Below are 26464 nucleotides of genomic sequence, written 5' to 3'. Positions count from 1 at the left end.
GAAAACATGGATACAGCCTATGGCATTGTAACATTGTCCTTCTGCCTAGGTGGCTGGTCCAATAAGACAAATGGTCTGCTTCTAAAGGCCCTATTCCACCAACAGATCTGACGACAGATTATCTGCCAAAGATTTGAAGCCAAACCCAGGAACAGACTATAATCAGAGAACAGGTCATAAAGGAAAGACTGGATTTCTCCTCTTTTCAAATCCACTCCTGGGTTTGGCTTCTAATCTTTGGCCGATAATCCGTCGTCAGATCTGTTGGTGGAATAGGGCCTTTAGGTGACTAGCACTGGAAGGTGCCTCTAATGCCAAACATTAATCTGTGTTCATTGAGGAATCTTTGTTTCATGACATCACATTCTACAGAAATAGGAAAAGCAGAGATAAACAGATACAGGAAAAGACTTGAAGATGTGGAAAGAAATGCTGCAAAGTACGACGCTTTAGTAATAGAAGTGTTACTATTTTTATCAATTAACAAAATGCAAAGTGAATGAAAAAAATATCTAAATCAAATTAATATTCGGTGTACACCTGCACAAAGTCATGGATTCTGTAGGATTATAGTCTGCTATATGATTAACCAGATATATCCGATGCAGATTAAAAGATGTCTCGGCCATCAGCTATGAACTGGCAAACAATTAATGGGACCAAGGTAGACTGTGTGTAGAAGTGTGGCCAGAAGTGATGTTCTTAAAGAGAATTTTGGCCATAAAGCTGTACCTTTAAAGTGACTGTACCACCAGGCCCAGGCTGAAGCACTGGAGGCGGGCCGACCCACCCTTAGTGGGAGGAAACCCCCGCCCCTCCATGGTAGGGTTCCATTCATTCTAATGGAGTCACGTCATGTAGGGGCTGGGGTTTCTTCCCACTAAGGATGGGTCAGCCCGCCTCCAGTGCTTCAGCGTGGGCCTGGTGATACAGTCACTTTAACATAGAGAAGGCCAAGTGACTCAACTATAAAAATGGCAACAAGTGCTGTGGACTCAAAATGTTAAAAAAAAAAAAAAAGTATTTTACTGTAACTGAAGACTGCATCCACACATTTCACTACCACATCTGGGTCATGTGACCTCTGATCAGCCAACACCTTGACATTCACGTGGTACTGTATATATTACCCTATCCACTGCGTGCTTTAGTGTCAAAACCTGAATAATGTGTTAAAAATACTCTCTGTGAACAATCCCAACAGATACCACAATACCCCCCCAAACCACTTGTACCTTTGGATAGCTGCTTTTAATCCAAGATCTGTCCTGCCGTCCGTTTGGCAGGTGATGCTCCGTGCCCTATGGGAGTATCTGTGCTCTAACTTTGCACCACCCCTCCGTCCCTCCTCCCCACCTGTGTTACCACAGCACATGGGCTGGATCATTAGGACACCTGTGCAATATTCAAACAGGAGCAAATGTTCCAGTGGCATTCCTAATGATGAAGAGGGTGGGGAGGAGGGACGGAGGGGTGGTGCAAAGTTAGGGCACAGATACGCCCGTAGGGCACAGAGCTGCAATTTTAAAATTAATTTTTTTATGACAATAACTGCATCACCTGCCAAACGGACCGCAGGACAGATCTTGGATTAAAAGCTATGTATGACAAATGCCACTGAGTGACACACATGAAAGGTTTACACTTGATGTATAGCCAAATGCATAGCTTCAAGGGACACAGAGCGCCTCAGCCTAGATGATGCATAATAAGGTTATTTTCACACTATCAGCTCCATCCAAGTGATTATGCGTAGACAAAAAACTTGCCAGTAAAAGCAGATATGAAACTGATGTGTTTACTGTGGCAATTTACACCTTGCATGTCTTCTCAAAGCTGCTGACATTTTAGATAGTCAAGTGAAGGTCTGCTTTGATCTGCTTCCTTAACTCCACAAGGTAATTCATCAGTAACGGTACACATCCAGATTTCTCTAACAAACATCCTTTGAAGGAGCTTATTATTTTGCAAGGCCCATGCTACTAGTATATTGTGATGGCAAACAGCTGACGCTATAGGATGCAAGGGGTATTTTCATCTCAACTAACAGTTATACTTGTAGAACTTGTCGAGTTTAATAGTTTTGCAAATACATTCATTTAGCAAACTTGCGGGCGGATTTACATACCCCGGTTCTTAAAGGGGTTTTGCTGCTCAGTTCCATTGAAGTGAATGGAGCCTAATTGCACCTGAACTGGAGACAAGAGTCATGTTCTCTCTGAAAGAAAGTGGCATGCTTTTGTAGCACTGGATGACCTCTTTAAAAGCCAATCTATATCCGAAATGGCGCCGGCCAGTAAACTACAATTTCCCATCATGCATCTCCCTGATTGGCCTGTTTGCGTACTCGCCCTCTTTGCTTTCTTTCCTGCCCACTGCTGTCATTACTATTGCACAGTAAACAGGACTGTTATTTTTCACTGATTTCGCATCGCATCACATCACCCCAGTATGTACTGACAGCAAGCAGAGATAGAACTAACTTTTCATATTACAGAGGCTCAGGGACACAAGGGACATATTACCTAGGCTCAGGCACACAAGTAAGTCTATTGAAGCAGCACTTTCAATAGCAGTGAACAGGTGCAAGTCAACAGACATCATGTTGTCACAGTGGACACAGAGTCTGATTTTAGAACGGAAAGGGTGCAAGATAGGTTATACATGTACATTAGACATAGGGTGGTATTGGGAAGGGGGATCATTTAGAATATTGTTTTTGTTACCTGAATAATCCCTTTAATATTATGGATTGCGCCCTCTAACATCAATGACAGCTTGAAGTCTTTTAGGGAAGTTGTAGATGAGGCTCTTTATTGTCTCAGATGGTAAAGATGCCCATTCTTTTTGGCAAAAAGCCTCCAGTTCCTGTAAATTCCTGGGCTGTCTTGCATGAACTGCGCGCTTGAGATTTCCCCACAGTGGCTCAATGATATTGTCAGGAGACTGAGATGGCCCATCCAGAACCTTCACTTTGTTCTGCTGTAGCCAATGACAGGTTGACTTGGCCTTGTGATTTGGATCGTCATGTTGGAATGTCCAAGTACATCCCATGCGCAGCTTCCGGGCTGATGATTGCAAATTTGCCTCCAGTATTTGCTGATAACGTGCTACATTCATCTTTCCTTCAACTGCGGACCAAGTTTCCTGTGCCTTTGTAGCTCACACATCCCCAAAACCTCAGAGATCCACCTCCGTGCTTTACAGCCATGACTCTCAGTCTAGAAACAGTGGCTGGATAAGGGATGCAAGAGTCTGTCTGCATCCCAGAAACTCACTCAGCTTTTATGCACACACAGATTACAAGCAACCACATCACAGATGTTACCTTTAGTAGCCATTCAAACCCATGTGCATGTTAAAGGGGCACTCCAGCGCAGGGGCACTTTTTTGCTTGGACCGGGGAGGAGGTGGCCGAGGGAAAAGACGTCCACTCTCCTCCCCAATTCTAGCAGCGGGTCCCGCATCGCTTCCGGGTGTCTGACACGGGCCCGAGACGATACGTCTCAGGTCCGCTCAGCCACTCAGTGACAGAGGCGGGATCTGAGCGGACTTGAAACGGATCCCGCCTCCTTCACCGAGTGGCTGAGCGGACCTGAGACGTCACATCTCGGGCCCGCATCAGACACCCGGAACCGCCTACCAGAGCGCCGCGATGCGGGACCCGCCGCTGGAACTGGGGAGGTGAGTGGATGTCTTTTCCCTCGGCCACCTCCTCCCCAGTCCCAGCAAAAAAGTGCCCCCCCCCCCCCCCCGCTGGAGTACCCCTTTAATAGACCAAAATCACCAGGGTATGTAACCTTTTGATTAGGGTCAATTGGGGGTTTGTGGTTGTCTTTATGATTTTAAAAAAGAAGACACAGTAGTTTGACAATAAAGGGCTTCACCCAACCACTAACGGAAAAAAAAAAAGTTTGTGTTATCATTCATATTATCTGGAAAAAAACAAAACAAAAGAAAGCAAAAATTCTGCCAGGGTATGTATACTTTTGAGCACAACTTTAGAATAAAATGTGAGAAATATGTACTCTGGATAAGTTACAGTATGGCAGTATATGGGTACTAGGGGAGCTATTAAATACATAAATAGTACAATGTGAGCTTGGGCACTTTCAATTCATGCATTAGATATATGGATAAAAGATTTGCACAATGGCATTGATGTGTCAGCACATCCATGAACAATAGGAAACTGCAGGCACATATCCTATATGGTGCACGGAGACTGTAGAGGGCCCAGCTCCAATACAAAAAATTTCCAAGCTTATTAAGTCCACATAAAAACTTCACAGATGGACATCGACATCCCTAAAACAACAACTATGCATTTCGGAGACAAGCTCCCTAGTCAAGGCACTGACTAAAGGGCCTACTCAACGGAGCGATAATCGGCCGATTATCACTCGGTGGAATAGAGAAACCAATCAGCCGATGATCGTGTCATTGGCTGATCGTTTATTTAGGCCCAAACCTAAAATCATCGGTCACCCACCGCACAGTGCTTCGTGGAATAGCGGTACACGGCGGGCGATCGACGATTTGGGAAGCAGCGTACAGTTCCAAGCAGGGCTTCTCCTCCGCTCCGTCTTCCTCCCCGGGTCCCGCGGCGCAGCATCAGCTTCGGTGCGGCCTGACTGAGCTGTCAGACCGCTCGGCCAATCACTGGCCGGGACCCCCGCGGCCAGTGATTGGCTGAGCGGTCTGACAGCTCATTCAGGCCGCTTGAGTTGATGCTGCGCCGCGGGACCCGGGGAGGAAGACGGAGCGGAGGAGAAGCCCTGCTAGGTAATGTATGATGCTGCAAGGACATCGGTAACAATGTCCCTGCAGCCCTCACTAAACGACCTTCAGGCCGTGGAATAGGCCCAGTAAAGGAGCACTGATCTAGCAGATCGGCACTTGTTTACCCTGTTGATCAGGCCCGTGGAATAGGGCCCTAAGGAGCTTGTCTCCGAAACATGTAGGAGTTATTTTATGGATTTCGATGTCCATCTGTGAAGTTTTCATGTGGACTTAAACTTGGATTTTTCTCTTTTTATTGGAGCAGGAGATTTTTTTCTTTTCTTTTTCTTAGATATATGGGCACCATTTAGGACAACACACTGGACAGCACCATTCATTTTGGTACCATTTTTATTTTGGCATTTATATGTGCACAGATATACTACAGAATACGCCTGTCTGTATTTTTGAAAATGCTACATTTTACTACATCAATCACTTTAGTCCTTATCAAGACATTTCAGTAGCAAATAAAAAAAAGCCTGTCCAGTTTGAGCACAGATTTATAACATGTTAACGTATCTTTGCTTGTAGACACATTCACAAATATCTCCTCATTATTAGGGATATGCAAACCTCAAGCATGCTTGGGTTTGTACGAACCCGAATGCTCAACATTTAATTACCGCTGGCTTAAGTTGTTGGATGCAGCCTAGGGAGTCATGGAAAACACTGGTAATCAAATGTCGTGCCCTTAGATATAGACGAACCTGAATGTGCTGGAGATTCACTCATTATCAAACTTAAAAATGTATAAAAATAATCGACCAGAGTGGAAGTGGTCATGTTTTAAGCCAAGTTCACAGAAGCTATGTTATGTAATGCAAATGGTTAAATCTCCACAAACTGAACAACTGGTGGATTTCTACTAAAGAAATAAATATCATATATATATATATATATATATATATATATATATATATATATATATGTGACTGTGTACTTTTTTTATTTATTTGTTAGATAGCAACTAGATGTTGCAAAACAGATGTTGAATTGCAGCCGCATTACAGCTATGAAACAGACTTTTGAGAACGTGAACCAATAGTAGTGTAGGACATCCACAGGGATACACAAGTTTCCTCCATTGCTCATAAAGTCTGTCAGAATTCTACATTCAGTACACAAGTTAATGAATGGCACAAGTGCCTGTGCAATATAGGCACATGCATTAAATAAAGTGCTTTCTTGTAGGATAAGAAATTCCAGTGAATGTTACAAATACGTTGCATTCATTTTCATATGTCATATTGCCACAGCTTTTGCTCCATTAACAGCATTTTAGAGACATACTTTACAGTAGCCGCGTAGACATGGTCCGACATCACCTACTGTAAATGGCCTGACCCAAACTTATCTATATTCTGGTGTAACCTCATCCTTCATATGAGAATCATGAGACTGCTGAAATGTTCTCCCTACAGAACAGGAAGTGATATTTTATGATAAGGCTTAGTGGCCAGACTGAAAACTGCAAGACATCAGGATTATTATTAACTATAATAAAATGGAAAAATTAAAACATAAAAATTTTAAACAATATGTCATGTTCTGATGACCTATTACCTTTAAATACAATAGCTATGATTATCTAGTCAACAAAAAAATCACATTGAAATCACATTTTATGAATCTTAAGTCTTACTAAATGCGTATATTATATAATCAAAACTGAAAAACAGTTGTATCAGACAGCCCTTTAATGATGACTTAAGATTTATAATGAGCTGAAGACATACCATAGGTATCTAAATTATAAAAATATTTCCAGATCTTTTTATAGGAAGAAAAAATGCATAAGGAAGACTTCTGAGCTTCGCAACTTCTTATATGCATCTCAGTAGTAAACAGAACTTGTTGCTGAACATAAAGGAGCTAGAACAGATAGGAGAATACTGTTTGGATAGGCATAGGGGTGATCATGCTCCCATGTTATGCGTCTTCTGGCCAAGCGAGTGTACACCAATAGCTATTTGATGTCCCAAAGCAATCACAGCTGATCAAATTAATTTAAAATGGTAAAACTGGTGTAAAGTAAGGTCATCCTTCATAAACCAGATATATGTGCATGCCCCTTTAATTGTCCCAGTCACCACTGATATTTTCACTTTTCTCATCGTCATCTGAGTCAGCAGACACTTTCTTCATCCTCAGCATAGCGGCTCTTATACTTCGCTCCAGTTCATTTTCAGGCTCTTTATCCACAGGATCTTTTTGTACTTTCTTCAGTTTTACTCCCTGTCTTATGGCTATTAATATATTGTCTCTTACATCGGTGACTGAAGCCTGTGGTGGTGCCACCCTACGGAGAAGGTTCTCACTTCGTTTCAGTGATGCCAACACCTCTTCCATAGAACCTAAGCAAGATATAGAATAAACATGTTCTTTATGTGAGGTGAAGTTTTCATCAATTTGTATTACTTGTGTGGTGTCAAGTCAAGTAGTTTTGCCTATACATGCATTTAGAGTAGAGACTGTTCAGCATTAGAATACCGGTGGTTGAAGAAATTAGATGCAGCCCTAGGGAGTCCTGGAAAACATGGATACAGCCTATATGAAACCAACCATTTCATCAACTCCCTGGTTTTGGTTGAAAAAATGCTGACCAAAATAACACACTTGTGGCAGCAGGCAGCATCCTGCCTCTGCTCTTTCAGTGCACTATATTTAACTGTCAGGGTATGTTCACACTACGGAATCAGCGAGGAATTTTAAGTGGATGGTGGATTAAGCTTGAGAAATCCCACTAAATCAATGGGACAAGCAGAATCCGCTGCGCAAGATCCGCTTGAAATTCTATGCCGATTCCATAGTGTGAACATACCCTAAGTGCTCCTTAGGAGATCGTCCCTTGTAGTGTTCTGGCCTTTAACTCTCTCTGTGCTGCAGCGTGTAAGTGAGTCAAAGCATTTAAGCTCTGCATCACTTACATGCTGCAGCATAGAAAGGGTTAAAGACCAGAAGACAGGACATGTATGCCTCATTGGCTCCTGCAATGACCACCTCTGTTCTGAGTCTGTGTTTGCAAGTTAAGAAAAATGTGCTGGACTGGTGTGGAGGTCAGAGGTCATCAGCCGATAGGGCATACATGTCCATGGTTAAAGAGCAGACAATACTTTCATGCATCCTCCAGAAGACTTTAGCAAAAAATGAAATGCAATGCCACAAGAACATATCTTGGCACTACCGCAGGGGAACTGGACCTTCTGAACACTGCCCAAAAGACCGTACTGACAATTGGTGGTGCTCAATAGTCCATAAAAGTTCATCTATAGTCACTTCACAAAGTATAGAAGGATGAGGCACTAGAGATGAGCGGACCGGGTTCGAGTCGATCCGAACCGAACGTTCGGTATTTGATTAGCGGTGGCTGCTGAACTTGGATAAAGCTCTATGGTTGTCTAGAAAACATGGATACAGCCAATGACTATATCCATGTTTTCCACATAGCCTTAGGGCTTTATCCAACTTCAGCAGCCACCGCTAATCAAATGCCGAAAGTTCGGGTTTGGATGGACTCGAGCATGCTCCAGGTTCGCTCATCTCTATGAGGCACCCACCATGCTTGTCGTCTTAAAAGCAGAAACAACGTTTATTTCACATTAATGCAGGTAACCAGACATAGACATGTGGATGGGCGACAGCCTGTTTCGTGTGCGTCACTGCACACTTCCTCTCTGCCCTCCGAGCCGGGAGGAAGTGTACAGTGACGCACACGAAACAGGCTGTGAGTGCCTCATCCTTCTATACTTTGTAAAGTGGCAAAAAATCAAATCGTCAGTTTTCCCAGGTGCAAATTAATTCAATTAATTGCCCAGCCCTATCCTTTTACACACAGATATCTGACGGATTTTTGAAGCAAAAGCCAGTAATAGATTTAAAAAAAAAAAAATGGAGAAATCTCAGTCTTTCCTTTATGACCTGTTCCCTGTTTATAGTCTGTTCCTGGGTTTGGCTTCAAAAATCTGTCAGATATCTGTGAGTGTTAAAAGGTACCTAACACTTAATTTCGGGGGACACATAAAGTCATTCCCTTCATCTCTGACCTAATCCATATCAGAATCACCCTGCCAGGTCAGATTGATCGAATCATCTCTCCTTATACTTAAAGACCACACAAACTTATCAATTAGCCAGAGCCAAGCAGGGGGAATCTAATAGGAACCATCCAGATGGCACTTCCCCATGCCAGTGCTTAGCTTAAAAAAAATGTCATCCAGAATACAAAAAACATTGCAGCTTTCTTACAAAAACAATGCCACACCTGTCCTTAGGTGGTGTGTGGGGCATGGGGCTGAGCTTCACTGACTAACTCAACTAAGCTGCAATACCACATATAAGTGGATGACAAGCGTGGAGCTGTTTCTGGAAGAATATAGCTATGTTATTCTAACCCTACATAACCCATTTAAGCTATGTTTTCTCTTAACCCTTTGAGGACCAGGCCCAAAATGACCCAGTGGACCGCGCAAATTTTGATCTTAGTGTTTCCGTTTTTCCCTCCTCCCCTTCTAAGAGCTCTAGCACTCTCAGTTTTCTATCTACAAGCCATGTAAGGGCTTATTTGTTACAGGAATAGTTGTACTTTGTAATGGCGTCATTCATTTTACCATAACATGTATGATGGAATTCCAAATATATTATTTATGAAGATATAAATAGGTGAAATCGTAAAAAAGAATGCCATATGGTAACGTTTGGGGGGTTCCTGTGTCTACGTAATGCACTATATGGTAAAAGCGACATGATACCATTACTCTATAGGTCAGTCCGAACACAACCATATCCAGGTTACACAGATTCTCTAATGTTATATATTTTTTTTAAATGAAATCCTTTTTTTTGTGGTAAATCGTTTTTATTAAAGCAGAAAAAACAGTTAAGAAATACAGCAGGACTAAGTGACGTCCAAAACATGAACATGTACTCAGATGAGGGTGAGCCCTTGCAACACGGCAAGAAAATAAACATAGTCAGATGCTCCATAAACATAGTACTAATCACATAGGAAGACAGTCCCGGGAGTGTGATCCAATAGGAAAGCATAATATCATTCACCCATAGAAAGGGCAAATCTTCCAACAGAGTTCTGAGACTTCAACTCCAAGACGTGGAGTAACTAAATGACAAGCCCTTGAAAAAAGTGAGGAAGGGTCTATCTGCACATCGGAAGACTGACAGGTGAAGCACCACTGAACATCATATAGGGCATCACATTATATTGGAGAAACTTAAGTAAACATAGAAGAAAGACAGAAAGAAAAAGCGGGCAGGGAGCCCGTCAGAGGTGTAAGAAAAAGAGAGGGGAAAAGAGAGAGGAGAGAAAAGAAGCAGGGACAGAAGAGGGAAGGGGGGAGGCAGGAAGGACATAAAAGGGGGGGAGGGAGGGAATGGGGAAAGGAATGAGGGACCATACCAGCTGGAACCTACCCCAGCCAGGCCTGCAAATCAGGGGTAGCTCTAAAAGCATCCCAAGCAAACCAGACCTTATCAAAGAGGGCAGGTTTGTCCGAGTCATCCGCCACCAGTTCCTCCATGCGTCTGATCTTGTTGAGAGTTTCCACCAACTCCACTCGAGAGGGGGAACAGGACTGCTTCCAATATCTTGGAATGACCGCCCTGGCCGCCCCCAGAAAATGCCTGAGCAGGCCTTTCCTGACCAGGGGCAGAGAGCCCGGGATTGAAATCCTTTTTTTTGGCAATTAATTATAAATAAAATGGGACTATTGTGACGCTTATAACGGTTTTATTTTTTCACCTACGGGGCTGTATGGTAGGGCTGGGCGATATTGGCCTAAATCATTATCGCGGTTAATCGTACATGTAGCCGCGGTAACGATAACTGAGCGATAATTATGACACACCCCTTATGTAAGCCACACCCCTTTTACAAGCCACACCCACTTGACCGTGAAAACCCTGTGATATTTTGTTTTAATAAGAGTATAAAAATAGCCATATAGGCTATTGTCCTTATCATTATTTGTCATTATTAGGGGTCTCAGCAGAGACCTGGACGTGTATATACAGATATACAACCACTACAGAATATGTATACACAGGTATACAGCTATGTACACAGTACAGTATCTGTATATACAGGTATACAGCTATGTACACACTACAGGACGTGTATATACAGGTATACAGCCACTACAGGACGTGTATATACAGGTATACAGCTACATAGCTGTATACATGTCCTGTACTGTGTACATAGCCCTATACCAGTATATATACATCCGATAGTGTGTACATAGCTGTATACCTGTATATACACGTCCTGTAGTATGAACGTAGCTGTATACCTGTATATACACGTCCTGTAGTATGTACATGGCTGTATACCTGTATATACACATCCTGTAGTGTATAGATAGCTGTATACTCAAATATACAAGTCCTGTAGTGGCAGTATTATTTATGTATTTATGCACACACACTACAAGATATGTATATACAGGTATACAGCTATGCAGATTTTCCATTAATAACACATGCACACTCAGCTAAGCTGAACATTCATGTGTATTATAGGACTACAAGAGATAGTTGGGGGTATCTGGGCAGGGGGGGGGATCTAGGCAGAAGGGGGGGGATTTGGGCAGAAGTGGGAGGGGGAGATCTGGGCAGAAGTGGGGGGGGGGGAGCAGAAGTGGGGGGGAAGCAGCTGGGGGGGATGTGGGCAGAAGGGGGGGGGGAGCAGCTGGTGGTGATCTGGGCAGAAGTGGGGGGGGGGGGGAAGCAGCTGGTGGTGATCTGGGCAGAAGTGGGAGGGGGAGATCTGGGCAGAAGTGGGGGGGGGAGCAGCTGGGGGGGATCTGGGCAGAAGTGGGAGGGGGAGATCTGGGCAGAAGTGGGGGGGGGGGGAGCAGCTGGGGGGATGTGGGCAGAAGTGGGGGGGGGGGAAGCAGCTGGGGGGGATCTGGGCAGAAGTGGGGGGGGGAAGCAGCTGGTGGGGATCTGGGCAGAAGTGGGGGGGGGGGGAAGCAGCTGGTGGGGATCTGGGCAGAAGTGGGGGGGGGAAGCAGCTGGTGGGGATCTGGGCAGAAGTGGGGGGGGGAGCAGCTGGTGGGGATCTGGGCAGAAGTGGGGGGGGGAAGCAGCTGGTGGGGATCTGGGCAGAAGTGGGGGGGGGGGAAGCAGCTGGTGGGGATCTGGGCAGAAGTGGGGGGGGGAAGCAGCTGGTGGGGATCTGGGCAGAAGTGGGGGGGGAAGCAGCTGGTGGGGATCTGGGCAGAAGTGGGGATCTGGGCAGAAGTGGGGGGGGGGAAGCAGCTGGTGGGGATCTGGGCAGAAGTGGGGGGGGGGAGCAGCTGGGGGGGAGTCTGGGCAGAAGTGGGGGGGGAAGCAGCTGGTGGGGATCTGGGCAGAAGTGGGGGGGGGGGAGTCTGGGCAGAAGTGGGGGGGGGGAAGCAGCTGGTGGGGATCTGGGCAGAAGTGGGGATCTGGGCAGAAGTGGGGGGGAAGCAGCTGGTGGGGATCTGGGCAGAAGTGGGGGGGGAAGCAGCTGGTGGGGATCTGGGCAGAAGTGGGGGGGGAGCAGCTGGGGGGGAGTCTGGGCAGAAGTGGGGGGGGAAGCAGCTGGTGGGGATCTGGGCAGAAGTGGGGGGGGGGGGGGGGAGTCTGGGCAGAAGTGGGGGGGAAGCAGCTGGTGGGGATCTGGCAGAAGTGGGGGGGAAGCAGCTGGTGGGGATCTGGGCAGAAGTGGGGGGGATGCAGCTGGTGGGGATCTGGGCAGAAGTGGGGGGGAAGCAGCTGGTAGGGATCTGGGCAGAAGTGGGGGGGGAAGCAGCTGGTGGGGATCTGGGCAGAAGTGGGGGGGAAGCAGCTGGTGGGGGATCTGGGCAGAAGTGGGGGGGGGGAAGCAGCTGGTGGGGATCTGGGCAGAAGTGGGGGGGAAGCAGCTGGTGGGGATCTGGGCAGAAGGGGGGGGGGAAGCAGCTGGTAGGGATCTGGGCAGAAGTGGGGGGGGAAGCAGCTGGTGGGGATGTGGGCAGAAGTGGGGGGGGGAAGCAGCTGGTGGGGATCTGGCAGAAGTGGGGGGGGGGGAGTCTGGGCAGAAGTGGGGGGGGAAGCAGCTGGTGGGGATCTGGGCAGAAGTGGGGATCTGGGCAGAAGTGGGGGGGGAAGCAGCTGGTGGGGATCTTGGGCAGAAGTGGGGGGGAAGCAGCTGGTGGGATCTGGGCAGAAGTGGGGGGGGAGCAGCTGGGGGGGAGTCTGGGCAGAAGTGGGGGGGAAGCAGCTGGTGGGATCTGGGCAGAAGTGGGGGGGGGGGAGTCTGGGCAGAAGTGGGGGGGAAGCAGCTGGTGGGGATCTGGGCAGAAGTGGGGGGGAAGCAGCTGGTGGGGATCTGGGCAGAAGTGGGGGGGAAGCAGCTGGTGGGGATCTGGGCAGAAGTGGGGGGGAAGCAGCTGGTGGGGATCTGGGCAGAAGTGGGGGGGGGAAGCAGCTGGTAGGGATCTGGGCAGAAGTGGGGGGGAAGCAGCTGGTGGGGATGTGGGCAGAAGTGGGGGGGGAAGCAGCTGGTGGGGGATGTGGGCAGAAGTGGGGGGGAAGCAGCTGGTGGGGATGTGGGCAGAAGGGGGGGGAAGCAGCTGGGGGGGGGAAGAGTCTGGGCAGAAGTGGGGGGGGGGGAGCAGCTGGGGGATCTGGGCAGAAGAGGGGGGGACATAAACTGTATCTCCTCCTCCCCTGCCACCCCGCTCAGCATCGGTACGCTTGTGGCCCCGTCGGACGTTCATACAGGCAGATCCCGGTACCTGGAGGAGGAGACCGCAGCATCATGTGATGGCGTCTCTGCGGGTGCTGGAGCTGAATAGCGGGATCGGGGATCTGCACTGCGGCCCTAGATCCCGCTATTCAGCTCCAGCACCAGCAGGGACGCCATCACATGATGCTGCGGTCTCCTCCTCCAGAGACCGGGATCTGCCTGTGCAAACGTCCGACGGGGCCACAAGCGTACCGATGCTGAGCGGGGTGGCAGGGGGAGGAGGAGATACAGTTTATGTACCCCCGGCCACTCACTCCCGGGTATGTGGAGCGGGTCAGCGCCTGTCCGGCGGGTAGGGTGGGGGAGAGATACGCTGGTGCAGGGCGCACTGAGGGACGAGCGGGCAGGGGCCGTTGGGGGGCGCTCTGTCAGGCATGGCGGGACGGGGAGTCCTATGACACATGTGCAGCACTGAAATACCGCAAATACCGTCCTGGCGCAGTTGAGGTCGGTTTACCGACGCCAGAGACGGTATCGGTATTTTCACGGTATACCGCCCAGCCCTACTGTATGGGGTGTCATTTTTTCCGCCATGATCTCTAGTTTTTATTAATACCATATTTGTGAAGATCGGACGTTTTGATCACTTTTTATTAATTATTTTATATATATAATGTAACATAAAATCGGTAATCCGCGCACTTTTTTTCCCTTTTCGTGTACGCCGTTTACCGTTCGCAATGACGCTTGTTATATTTTAATAGATCGGACAATTACGCACGCTACGGTATATTATATGTTTATCTATTTATTTATTTTTATATGTTTTATTTATATAATGGGAAAGGGGGGTGATTTCAACTTTTATTGGGGGAGGGGTTTTGGGGTAGTGTGTTAGTGTTTTTAACTTTTTTTTTTTTACACATTTGAAGTCCCTTTGGGGGACTTGTACATACATTACTTTGATTTCTACACTGATGAATGCTATGCCATAGGCATAGCATTGATCAGTGTTATCGGCGCTCTGCTCATTGAGCCTGCCTGTGCAGGCTCAGTGACCAGAGCGGCGATCGGACCGCGCGGAGGCAGGTGAGAGAGCTCCGGCGGCCCGTTTTACCGATCGGGACCCCCGCAGTCACACTGCGGGGGTCCCGATCGGTAAGTGACAGGGGACTCCCTTAAGGAGTTAATGACACGCGGCAGCGCGATCGCTGCAGCGTGTCATTACCGGTGAGGTCCCGGCTGCTGATTGCAGCCGGCCCCCACCTGCTATGAAGCGCGCTCCGCTCCGGAGCACGCTTCATAGCGTGAGAAACACCCAGGGCGTACAGTTACGCCCTAGGTCGTCTGGGGACAGACTTCCATGGCGTAACTATACGCCCTGGGTCGTCTAAGGGTTAAACACCACAGCAATTCAGAGAATGCAGCTGTTTGTAATGACATTTCCTTGAGAGAGAGACTGGTAAATACTGCACCGATCAATGGGGAAACTACAGCGGTGGCAGATAAGTACTCCTTCATCTACGCTCTAAAGCTTGTGGTGCTGGCAGTGGTGTTACAGTGTGGGCAGGTGCGTGTAACCAATACAGGAATGCCCTAAACTTGTTTGTCACTCTACCATTCATATCATTAATCTAGTCATTACTTTTGCATGAACAACACAGGCCTAAATATATTTTTATGGATAGCAATGCTCCAGCGCACATCATTAGGGAGTGGCTGCTGGAGACCGGGGTACCTCAAAAGAAATGGCCTGCTCATTCTCCAGACCTGAATCCCATAGAAAACCTATGGGATCAGCAGAGTCGCCATGTAGAGGCTTGTGACTCTTTACCACAGAACCTAAATGATGTGAGAGCCTCCCTATGAGAAGAGTGGGGTGCCATGCCTCAGCAGATGACAAGGTGACTTGTGAACAGCAGGTAACACTGTATATCATAGTAAACAATATTTTCTTACCTGAATGTTGGTTCAATTGGGCTTTTAATTTTCCGGGTGTACTTTGATTTTCAGACTTTCCACCTTTCAACACTTGATCTTCAAGTAGTTTTTCTGGCTCATGAGAATAAAGTAGGCTAGGTGGATTTTCCAGTAGACAAGTCCGTGGTGGGTAAAGGCGGGGGAGGAGGAGGGGGAGGTGCTGCTGGAGGAAGAGGAGGAGGTGGGGGTGGTGGAGGAATAGTAGGTGGCGGTGGAAAAGGACTATGCTTGGAAAGGTCTCCACTGGACAATCCATAGTCAGAACTTCCTTTCTGAACAATAATCTGGACAGGGATGTCTGCTGAACCACTCTTGGGCCCCTTTGCATCCTCAGAGGGTTTTAAGCTGTCACTGGATTTAATAGGTAAATGTGACTGTATTCGAGAGGTTTTCAGCACAACATGAGATTCTTTTTTCTAAAAAATGAAGTTAAAAGAAAAACCAGAAAGTTTCCATTAACAAATATGTTCTTGCCTTCACTTCATAATTTTTCATTCTATTCAGCAGAACATGACTGCGCACAACTTGAATGCTGCAATTTAACACTCACATCTTTAAAGCTTTTTAATCTCTGTAGTGTTTTTTGACGTTCCTGATCGACCCATTCTTTTTTCTTTTTTTCCTCTTCTTTTTTCTTGTCTCTTCTCTGTCGGAACACAAAGAGCGCTGTTAAAGTGTCTCCCACACACTGGTTTAAAATGGTACAGAAGCCTTCGCTAGCGCAGAGGTCTGGCGTGGAATCAGAAAATAAACTATTCATAGACTATACTCACCATCTGTACAGAGTGATGCTGCTCAAGCCGCCTCTGTGTTTCCTGGTACTGCTGTAGTTTCAGCTCTTGTGTCTCTATGCACTGATCCTAAAAGTAATGGAATGACCACAAAACACTTAGACTCTAAGGGGTATTCAGATGTCCGATAACAAAATAAATACAAAAAAATAAAATAAAATACTGCAGAGGTACTTCTGAAACCAATGGGTCTCTTTCTAGGCCAGATAATCACTGTGCTCCCTGGGTAAGCAGTTGCTGAGTACTACAATTCCCAGAATTTCCCTCAGCTGTTTATCACAGCCCTCTCACCCTGCTTACTTACTAGCACTCCTGCCCATGTCCTGCTCAGAGCTGCTGCAGAACATTGCTCCACACAGCAATAGTGTAGTGGGTATTATTTTAGCACAACTTTACCGATTAGTGAATTCCATCTACTAATCACTGGTTTTCACTAGGTAACATGGTTGTATTCCCAGCTAGTGTTTGGAGGGGGGGGGTATAATTTGACGTAACATACTTTTTTGTGCCTCAGCAATGCTCGTCTTGAACAGATAGTCCCCCGCTTTGTCTCCAGCTGCTGTGCCTTCCTTCTGAGCGTTGGGTATGATGAACTGTGGATGTTATTGGACTGCTCAAATGTCTGTAGCTCCTGAGGATCTTCACACGTGTCATAATAGACAACCTCCTCCTCTTTTTCTGCAATTAAAAGGCGTATACTACAAATTGGTAAAGATTTAAATCACAGCAAATACTCAACGTACAAAAAAAAACCACTTTAATTTCATGTTTACAGTTATGTTTGCGCCACAGCTTCCTTGACCCACAAACTCTTTGATTTAAAGGGAACCAAATATGCAGAGTAAGCTATACATATGGTGAAATGATGCCCCCTGCACTGTTTCAAAACATGTAACAGACACCTATGAGCTTTGCACCCCCCAAAAACGAAGTTCGTCGGCGCCATATGCAAATTACCCTTAACTAGTCATGTGGGCGTTCCTCAGCGCTGAACTAGTAACTGATGTATTCCTACCTCTCTAGGAGCATCAGCAATCAGGGACAGCCGCTCTAACATGCAGCAGGCTCCTGCATTGAGAATCACGCCCAGACAGGCCATCTCTGGGCACTAACGCTTCCAGAGAGGTAGGATTACAGCTAACTCAAACACGCCATCGGTGACAAGGTCAGCGCTGAGGAACGCCCACATGACCAGGTGAGGGTAATTTACATACGTTACTGGATATTTACAAACTTTGTTTTCGGGGGCCATGTGCAAAGCTCATAGGTGTCAGTTACACGATTGGAAACAATACAGGGGCTTCATTACACCGTAAATATAACTTCCCAGCATTTTTGGAGTGCTTGGTTCCCTTTAATTTTAGAGGGACACACAAAAATAAGAAATAAATTATTCCACCAGACGACCTAATTATTTACCAACGACCCAAAATAAAAGCGTATTCTCAATGTATAGAATATATTTATCCTTGTAGAAGTTGGATTCTTTTCTTTTTCCATTTTTCTATTCCCACTGTTGTATGCCCTAGGCCTCAGTTACCAGCCACGGCTCCGCTCCTAAAGTGGCGACAACACTGCACAAGCAATGGAGTGCTGGCTGGGCCTGGGGAGTGAGCTGGCTCCCCTGCCTGACAACCCTATGTGTTTAGATCAGTGTGAAGAGCTGCCTGACAGTGAGAAGGGAGGGGGGCCCTCTACAGGTCAGCCCTCAATATATGTAGGGACAGAAATATGATATGCGGCCACCCAACAAACACAAATGTATTATGCAGCTTATGTCCACATTCTTATTGCAAAAGCAAGACGTGTGATCATGTCATTCAAAGGTCCTCAATATTCAGAGAAAAAAGCTGGATTAATTGGAGAGGAAATAGAAAGATTGCAGTGAAGTGGGTAACTCTGTATGTGACTGTGTGTGTGCATGCTAGTATGTGTATACTAGTGCAAAATGTTGTACTATATATTATACATGGTCCATTTCATGCGTTTGACCATCATAACCACGCTGTGAAACGGTATGGCGTCTGCTCTAGCAAGATGTGTCTGATGGAGCTTTTTAATTTGACCTTGGAATAAAGAAATTTTGCAACACACGAGTGAGTGCCCTCAGCTTTTTTTCTACTTACTTACTGTGTAGATGTATGTGTCTTTTGCTTATGAGGAGCACCTCTGTTGCTGATCGGCATCAGCCCATTATACGTCCCCCCTAACTATACGCATACCATAATATAGGAGTAGTGCCGGTGAACTTCTTCATTAACCCCATATATTATACATGCTTACCTATACTTGGGTATGTATTACACAAGGGGGCAGAGACTGGGGGTCTGATTACTTATTACTGTGTCTGATTCTGTGGTCTAACTAAGGGAGACATTTTACAGGGGGCTGATTATGAGGTAGATATCATACCCCATACTAGGACCCCAGTATCAGGGGTCCTGTGTATAATATATCCCACATTCAGACCTCAGAAGGGCCTCTCATATAAAATACACCCTATTCGAAAACCCCACTATTATCCTTGCATATAGAAGACTCTAACCTGGAGTTATGTTTCCACAGGGCAGAAGAAGTTGAGAACAGGGTCATTTTCTTCATTCTTCATTTTGGTTGAGCATCATGTTATTAAATACGCAAATTAGGTTTCTTGGTGCACTGGGGGCGGGACTTCCATCCCCTCCACACCGATCTGCCCTGCTGGCCCACGCCTTTCCTTGACTATTTGTCAAGCACTCTTCAGATTAAGGTCACTATAGAATGCCGCCCCTATATTCATGACATGGGGCGGCTTAGTGAATTGAGGGTAATAGTCCCACCCCCAGTGCATCAAAATGCCTAATTCTACGTAAATAATGAAGTGAGAATTTACAGAAAATGGCGCTGAGGATGGAGGAAAATGATCTGGAAATAAGGCTTGTACAAAGTTGAAATCAGGTTTGATCACAGCATGTGAAGGGTTAACTGCCAGAAGTTTTGTTTTTTCCCCCCAAACATGATAACAGAGAGCAGAAGGATGGTGGCAATACCCATGGTATAACCTTGGCAAAAAATGTATGCCAAGGTACCCAAACAACTTATGCCCTTGACATACTTATGCCAAAATGTGTGTGTGTTGAGGAGGGGGGGGGGGGGTAAATATTTACCCTATGTTGAGAAGTTCACTCTGTGTTACATACCCTTAACAAAAGAACACACTGAACATATTGATAGTGTATAATGTGTGTAACATATGCCAGAAGCATATGTTTTGCCACTATACATGGCATAATTGTTTACCACTGCTATTTACAGTACAAACATGCTAGCTCACATTAGAAGAGTGGAGACCAGAATTACCTTTCATTTGCCTTCGTAACGTGTTTAGTTCAGTTATAGCAACATTTCTTCATGTTTCAGGATCTCAAATTGAACATCATATAGTTCTATGCTGTGTCTCGTAGAACTGCAACTCCAGCCGATCCAGCCATGTAACAGCCCCATCAGTATTACTCAGATTTTCCATCTGTGGGATCAAGTGTAGACTGTGACTTTCTCTTTCTAAATGTCATTCTGTTCTGAATGGTGCACAGTGCAATGATATTTCATTCTAAGAATACTCCAACACTATACATAGGGACGGAGTACCATAACCACCACTTGCAGAGGAGAGGGCCAGGTCATCATGCAATGTCCATATAGTCTGTTTTTTATATACTGAACAATAAACACAATTGCAGCAGAGTACATAGTTCCTCTTATCACTCAAACGCTCCTGGGATATAATTTATACACCACACAAATCTATTACAAATATAGTACACTGTGCCATTCTTCTCCGCTCTTCTTCTGTCTGCTTCTTCTACAGGTAATAGGTATATGAATTACACCAGAAGTGGCATAATAAATTAAGTCAGTGACCTACAGTACTCCAGTTCATAGCTTGTGCCTCTTAATATATCTGGTACAATCACTTTTACTTAAAACTGGACAGTAAGGCACTGCTACACTTGGTAACACCTTCAATCTTCTTACATTACCTCTAGCAATTACTGTTACAGTTTAAAAATTAAGTTTATATTTTTTCCTGCTAAATTTTAACTACCTTTTACCTTATTTCTGAAAATGAAACACATAGCTAATAGCCATAGCCAGAATCACTCATATGCATTTAACCCCTTAAGGAGCCATGATGTACCTGGTACTTCGTCCCTAAGGGGGTACAGAGAGGGCTTATAACGTGACCCCTCTCTGTACCATGCCGCGGCTGAAAGCAGGTGGGGACCATGGCTATTAGTCGGCGTGGCCAATCAGCCATTAAATGCCACGGTCAAAACTGACAGCAGCATTTACATCCCGTTAAAAAGCGATCCTGAGAAGCCGATCTGTTATACCTACTGGGCCGGGCCTCAGCAACGTAACAACGCTGATCCCGAGCCTTCAGTAGCCCTTAGTAATGGATCCCAGAATATATAGATGAATGCAGTACATATGAACTGCATTGATCCCTATGAACAATCAGTGTATTGGTCATAGGAGTCCCCTAGGGAGACAAATTAGTGTTGAAGAAAAAGTAATAAAAATTGCTTTTCTTTCAATTTTACTGCAAAACTTTTTTTTTTTTTTGTAGCATGTTTTATAGAAATTAAGTCTGTCATTGCAAAACACAATTGGTATCACAAAAAGTATGAGCTCCTGGGTCTGGAGGCGAAGAAATGCAAGTGCTATGACCATTTAAAAACCGCTTGGTCACTAAGGAGTTAAAATTGTGTTCTGCAGGATGTTAGTTAAAAGGGGTTACGTGGTAAGCAGCAGATGGCACAAGCACAAAACTGGTGATGTTGAGTATGAGTGCTTTCACCAGATATACACCTGACCCCTCCTATCTCTGAGACGTGGAAAAGCAGGAAGTGAGTGTTGGGGAGCAGAATGCTTTCTGCACAACCACTTTTACATCATATGTCCCTTATGTTCTGTACTAGCCACAAGATAAAAGTCTAAACTCGCAGATAGTCACCAACTCGTATCAAGCCCTGTGAGAGGCATACAGGAGGAATGGCAGACGAGAAGTATCATTTCTCCTCAGTAATATGCTAAGATCGGATTAGCAAGCACCATCATTTATCTTTTCATCCCTGACAGGGAAGGAATCTATAAGAAAATCTACAAAAATACTTCTAAAAGAGCTTACACTTTGCTTGATATCTGCCCTCTTCTGCTTCAAACACAGCTCCTTAGATCTCATATGCTGAAGGCTTTCCTTAGCCAACATGGACTTGATCCTCTCCAGTCTAGGTATTGCTGAAGCCCAAGTAGCTTGTCCAAATCTCTTTCCATCCAACTCCATGTGTTTTTGCATTGCTGTTATAAAGATACAGATTATCACTATTACTGGAACACACAAGGCTTAACACTGTTTAACAATGTCTTATAGCCATCTTTATGGAATAACCACAGAATGGAGGTATCACTTATTGGTAAGAAGGGGTCATATAATTCATATGCACTTAAAAAAGGTGCTTTTTCCCCGCAAAATTTACTGGAGGTGACCACAGTTTGTATGCATCCTTTCCAATAAAGTCTATGAGAGTTACAGAAGAAGTCATGAACGCATAGACTACAATACAGAGGGCCAGCCACCTTGAATCAGTAAAGCTTTATTTGCTCATATTAGGACTGCCTGTATTTCTAGATCTGCCATCTTGGTAATATCAAGATGATCCATAAATGCCTAAGAGAAGAATTTAGCATTCTCATAGCATTAACTGCATTATAATGCCCGCAATTCTAATGGGGAAATAAAGGGCAACAAACATGCTACCCTAAAGATGGGAACAGTGTCCTGTATTCATGCACGAGTACAGTATGCACATAGTGGTAACATGGCATCCTACTGTCTCTTTGCCTTTGATTTTATGTAATAGCATATAAAGTATTTTCTATGGATTCAATATGTTCCATCAGATGCCATATAATTTAGATATTATTACTCAATGCATATGGAGGCAGCATATGGCATTACTGTGCTTCCTTTTGCAAGAAAAGAGCCCATGGGGCAGTGACTAAATACAAATTCAGTGCAAATCCCTCTAGAAATCCACCCTAGTTATCACACACGTCACAGGCGCTCTACACTAAACCCAGAAAATGTTAAGTGAAGTGTGAAGCACACTGTATACTTGGTACAGGAGCAGGTAGACCGGATTTTGACAGGTGACCCGCCTCCTGTGCCTACTTTCCTGCAGCATGCCAATCATGTTGGTGGCAGCTACTTTTGCAATAAAAAATTGTATTGTAGTGATGAGTGAATTACAGTAGGAATGAATCGAATCAGTTCGCTCCTATCTGCATTCTGCTCATCAGGCTGCAGGCTTTAAAGTCTGTTTCCACTCTGTGCTGCTCCTCCCAAGGAGCTGGAAAAGATGGATCCAGTCCTGGGAAACTGGGAGAAGTTTCCCAGGACTGGATGCAGCCAGCACCCAGGAAAGAGCGGCACAGAATGGAGCAGACTTCAAAGCCCGCAGCCTGATGAGCAGAATGCAAATAGGAGCGAACTGATTCAATTCATTCCTACTGTAAATTCGCTCATCTGTACTTACAAGTGAAAGTTTGCAGCCAAATTTTTAACAAATATGCCACATAAAATCTACAGCAAAATTTATAATCCATGAGGATTTTTTTTTCAGTGTGGAAATGGAGTACTTCCACATTGCACAAAAAAAAATAAAAAATAAATCACAAACGTTTTATCAGAACTAGGGATGGTCCGAACAGAGTTCGGTTCGGGTTCATACGAACCAAACTCTCGGTAATGATTCCCGCTGTCTGCCCGCTCCATGCAGCGGGCGGATCCAGCGGGAGGACCGCCTGGAAAACTGGGATATAGCCATAGCCAGACAGCGGGAATCTGATGCCGAGCGTTCGGGTTCATATGAACCCGAACCTCGGAGGGTTCGGACCATGTCTAATCAGAACCCATCTAAACACACCTTGGATGCTATTACATTATCTGTTGTGTAAGCATTAAAATGGACTCCTATCAGTAATCTAAAGAAAGACTCCAGGCAACACATTGACTCCTGCATGTCCAGGACTCATGTTTTCAGTACTGGCTTGCTCACATGCTTTTTATACAGCAAAAATCACAGCAGTTTTTTTTCCTGAAGTTTTTGTGTGAAGCCACCCTAACATTCCCTACAATAGTGAGTGGCACAACGGGTAAAAATGTCACAATCATAGGCACTGTGCTAAATCTGTGGCTATATTAGGTGCAATGAAATATGTGAACAACAAACCCACAGCCAACTAGGTCATCGGTCCTCACTGTCATCAGTATTTAAGAGAAAGGAGTGGCAAAGAAAAAAAAACTCTGTAACCCTTAGAGCTGAAAATAAGCTGACATTTAAGGGAGAAGTCGGGCCTCTGACCTTTTTTTTTTTTTTTTGAACAAAAGAGTCTGGGAGGAGGTGGCTGAACATAACAACATGTACCTAACTCCTCGAACCCCGTGCTGGGGTCCTCTGGCCTCTTCCTGGCCTGACTGGGGACCTGGGTTGTGACGTGTCAGGCCCACTGAGCCAGTCAGCGGCCGTATCAGTGTCTTACATTGGCTGCTGACTGGTTGAGTAGGCATGACACGTCATGCTCTTTTGAAGAGAAGAAAAAAAAAAAAAAAGTCAGAACCCAGACTTTTCCTTTAAAGCCTACTGCTTTTATAAGATGACTTTTCAGGATAAGCTGGTGTGTGTGTACACGTGAGTAGTAGCACTATTCCTGTCTATTATGCTATGTGTACATGACACTTTTTATTACATAATTGCTATGCAGACTTCAGTGAGAATTTATCAATGTTTTTGTGTAAAATTGTAGGGATCAGCAGAAACACAAGCACTGGAATAGCAGCAGCAGAAGGTGAGGTGAGTACTGCATTTTATGCATACAAATTTATTTTAATTGTGCAAGAAAACCACTTTAAAACCAACATAAATTCAATAACAACTCGACCACGTTCAATTGTTTGTAGACATAAGAGGAGATTTATCAACCATGGTGTAAAGTGAAACTGACTCAGTTGCCGCTAGCAACCAGATTCCACTTTTCATTCCTCACAGATTCTTTGGAAAATGAAAGGTGGAATCTGATTGGTTGCTAGGGGCAACAGAGCCAGTTTCACTTTACACCATGTTTGATAAATCTCCCTCAAATAGTTTATTTTTGAACCCACTACTCTTTTCCTACCAGCCAGTGCTTTTGAAGTCTCCTTGAAATAATTCACAGTGATATTCTGTATAGAGCGCTCAGCCTCTTCTGCAGTTGTATTCCATTTATCAGCCTCCTTTTTCAAAGCCTCTATGCGTTTTGGGCCTAAATCATCAATTTCCAATGACTTCTGCAGACAAAAAAATAAATAAATACAAATTTATGCCAAGTTGTACATAAACAAAAGTATTCTATGCCAAAAATACATTTTAACACTGGAGCCCATGGATGACAAATACTTCTGACATTATCTGCAAACACAGGGCTGCGGCTCCTTCATTCTCTGGTCTGTCAAGAACCATCAGATCCCCAGTGACCATAAATGATGGCATAACCAACCGATATAGACCACGAGAAGCTTGAAGTGTGTTAGTATACTATGGTAACCACTATGAAACTCTTCCAACTGCTCGCTCAAACAAAACATAAGTCATGGATACCTCTATAAAGCATTTTTTATTTTTGCATTGTACTTAGAATAGTGAATAAATATATATTGCATATATATTTTTCATAGGCAGTTATTAAAAACATTACTTTTGCTGTATGAGCTCGTTTATTTTCTATACTTGTACAAAGCCCATGTAATTCTCCTTATATCTACTCTTCTCTATCCAGCCTGGGTGAGCTTGCCCTCCAAGATTTCTCTTCCACTTGTCCATTTTGTGAGCTGGTGTGTAATCCCCTCCACTAATCGTGATGATAGCTCAGATGATTACCTTGTCTGAGTAAGAACAGGTATTTTATGCGTTTACTTTTGCATAATTTGTGACAATTTTCCAATGGGACATCCATTATCTCAGAAATTAGAACACAGCTGGCATAATGGATGCCATATTTAGAATTTGCGCTCTAATACAAGCGGCAATAACATGTTCTATCATTTTAGATCAGAATAAAGTAAAATTAGACACAGACTAGGTGTAACGTAACACTGACACTTGTGGTAAATAAGGCCGAATGATATTCTGTAATCCCTGGGGTTTTGCTAAAAGCATTAGTCTCGGTGACGCAGCATCTGTCTCTCAGACCACGTCACTAAGATGATGGGATGTCTTAGATAAGAGTAAATGTGCATGTAGATTGAAATTCAATAAGCCGCGGCTGCATTTGGACTGATACAATTGCGGAGTATAAATCACTTTGACTATAATTGGTTCAAAGTACTGTGTAAACAAGCCCTGAGGATTTCCAATAGAAAAGCTTATAAAACAGATAAAAGAAGTAATTCCCCTACCAGTATTTCCAGCTTGTATAATATTTGCAAGCTCCCTCATATCCCTGAAAGGCTGCAGCAAGTATTGGTGGAATTGGGTTGCCACGGTAACTAATTCCATAAAAGCTTCATCTTCTTCCTCATAAACTTTAAGTAAAGAGATCATTTTATCTGCGTTTTTGTGCTGATGAAGAATCTAAAAAAAGGAAAAGAAAATAAATACTGGAGCAACTTATGCCTATGGATTCTGCGTCATAACAGGGAATGTTGTAAGGGTTGTGCTTACACAGAAAGACTTTAGTATAACTCATCTGGGAAGGCAACAAGTTTACACGGTTGGATCTTGCGGTCATCAAAAGTGTTTTTGTTTTTACTCCCATAGAGAAAAACCCGGCAGCTATACATAGTGATGGCCTCGTTACAATATTCTAGTTTACAATGTTCTTCCCTGGGTCATCTGGAAATCACATTCAACTAACAACGCCACAGACATTACTAAAATCTATAGCGCTTATAACTAGTACAGAACATATGTATCCAAGGCCATCACTGTACTGCTATGCGTGCACTGTCTGGCTGTAAAGACTGTCTAGTATTGCCTTTAGCGGTACAGTACACTCCATGTACTGTACTGCATTATTCTGTGTTACATTTACTGTATGCTACCTGTACAAGACTAAGGTACTGGTATACCTAACACTACATGTACTGTACTCTACCTGTACAAGACTAAGGTACTGGTAT

General features: G+C 44.7%; 1 protein-coding gene across 1 annotated transcript; it reads right to left on the bottom strand.

Annotated features, from left to right (window-relative positions):
* Positions 1-5115: 5115 nt before the first annotated feature.
* LOC138775154 (WASP homolog-associated protein with actin, membranes and microtubules-like) lies at positions 5116-25916 on the bottom strand (the record flags this gene model as incomplete). Its single annotated transcript, XM_069955840.1, is given in 13 exon segments — positions 5116-7139; positions 15455-15599; positions 15601-15891; positions 16026-16121; positions 16249-16335; positions 16766-16944; positions 19606-19644; positions 19647-19695; positions 19697-19771; positions 21437-21606; positions 24484-24634; positions 25742-25765; positions 25767-25916. Coding segments are annotated over 13 exon segments (1737 nt in total), but the record flags the coding sequence as incomplete, so codon positions are not given.
* Positions 25917-26464: the final 548 nt, after the last annotated feature.

Source organism: Dendropsophus ebraccatus, unplaced genomic scaffold (assembly GCF_027789765.1).
Source record: "Dendropsophus ebraccatus isolate aDenEbr1 unplaced genomic scaffold, aDenEbr1.pat pat_scaffold_1385_ctg1, whole genome shotgun sequence".
NCBI classification, from domain to species: domain Eukaryota; kingdom Metazoa; phylum Chordata; class Amphibia; order Anura; family Hylidae; genus Dendropsophus; species Dendropsophus ebraccatus.
Note: the sequence above shows the minus strand (reverse complement) of the source record. Positions and strands in the feature narration are given on the sequence as shown.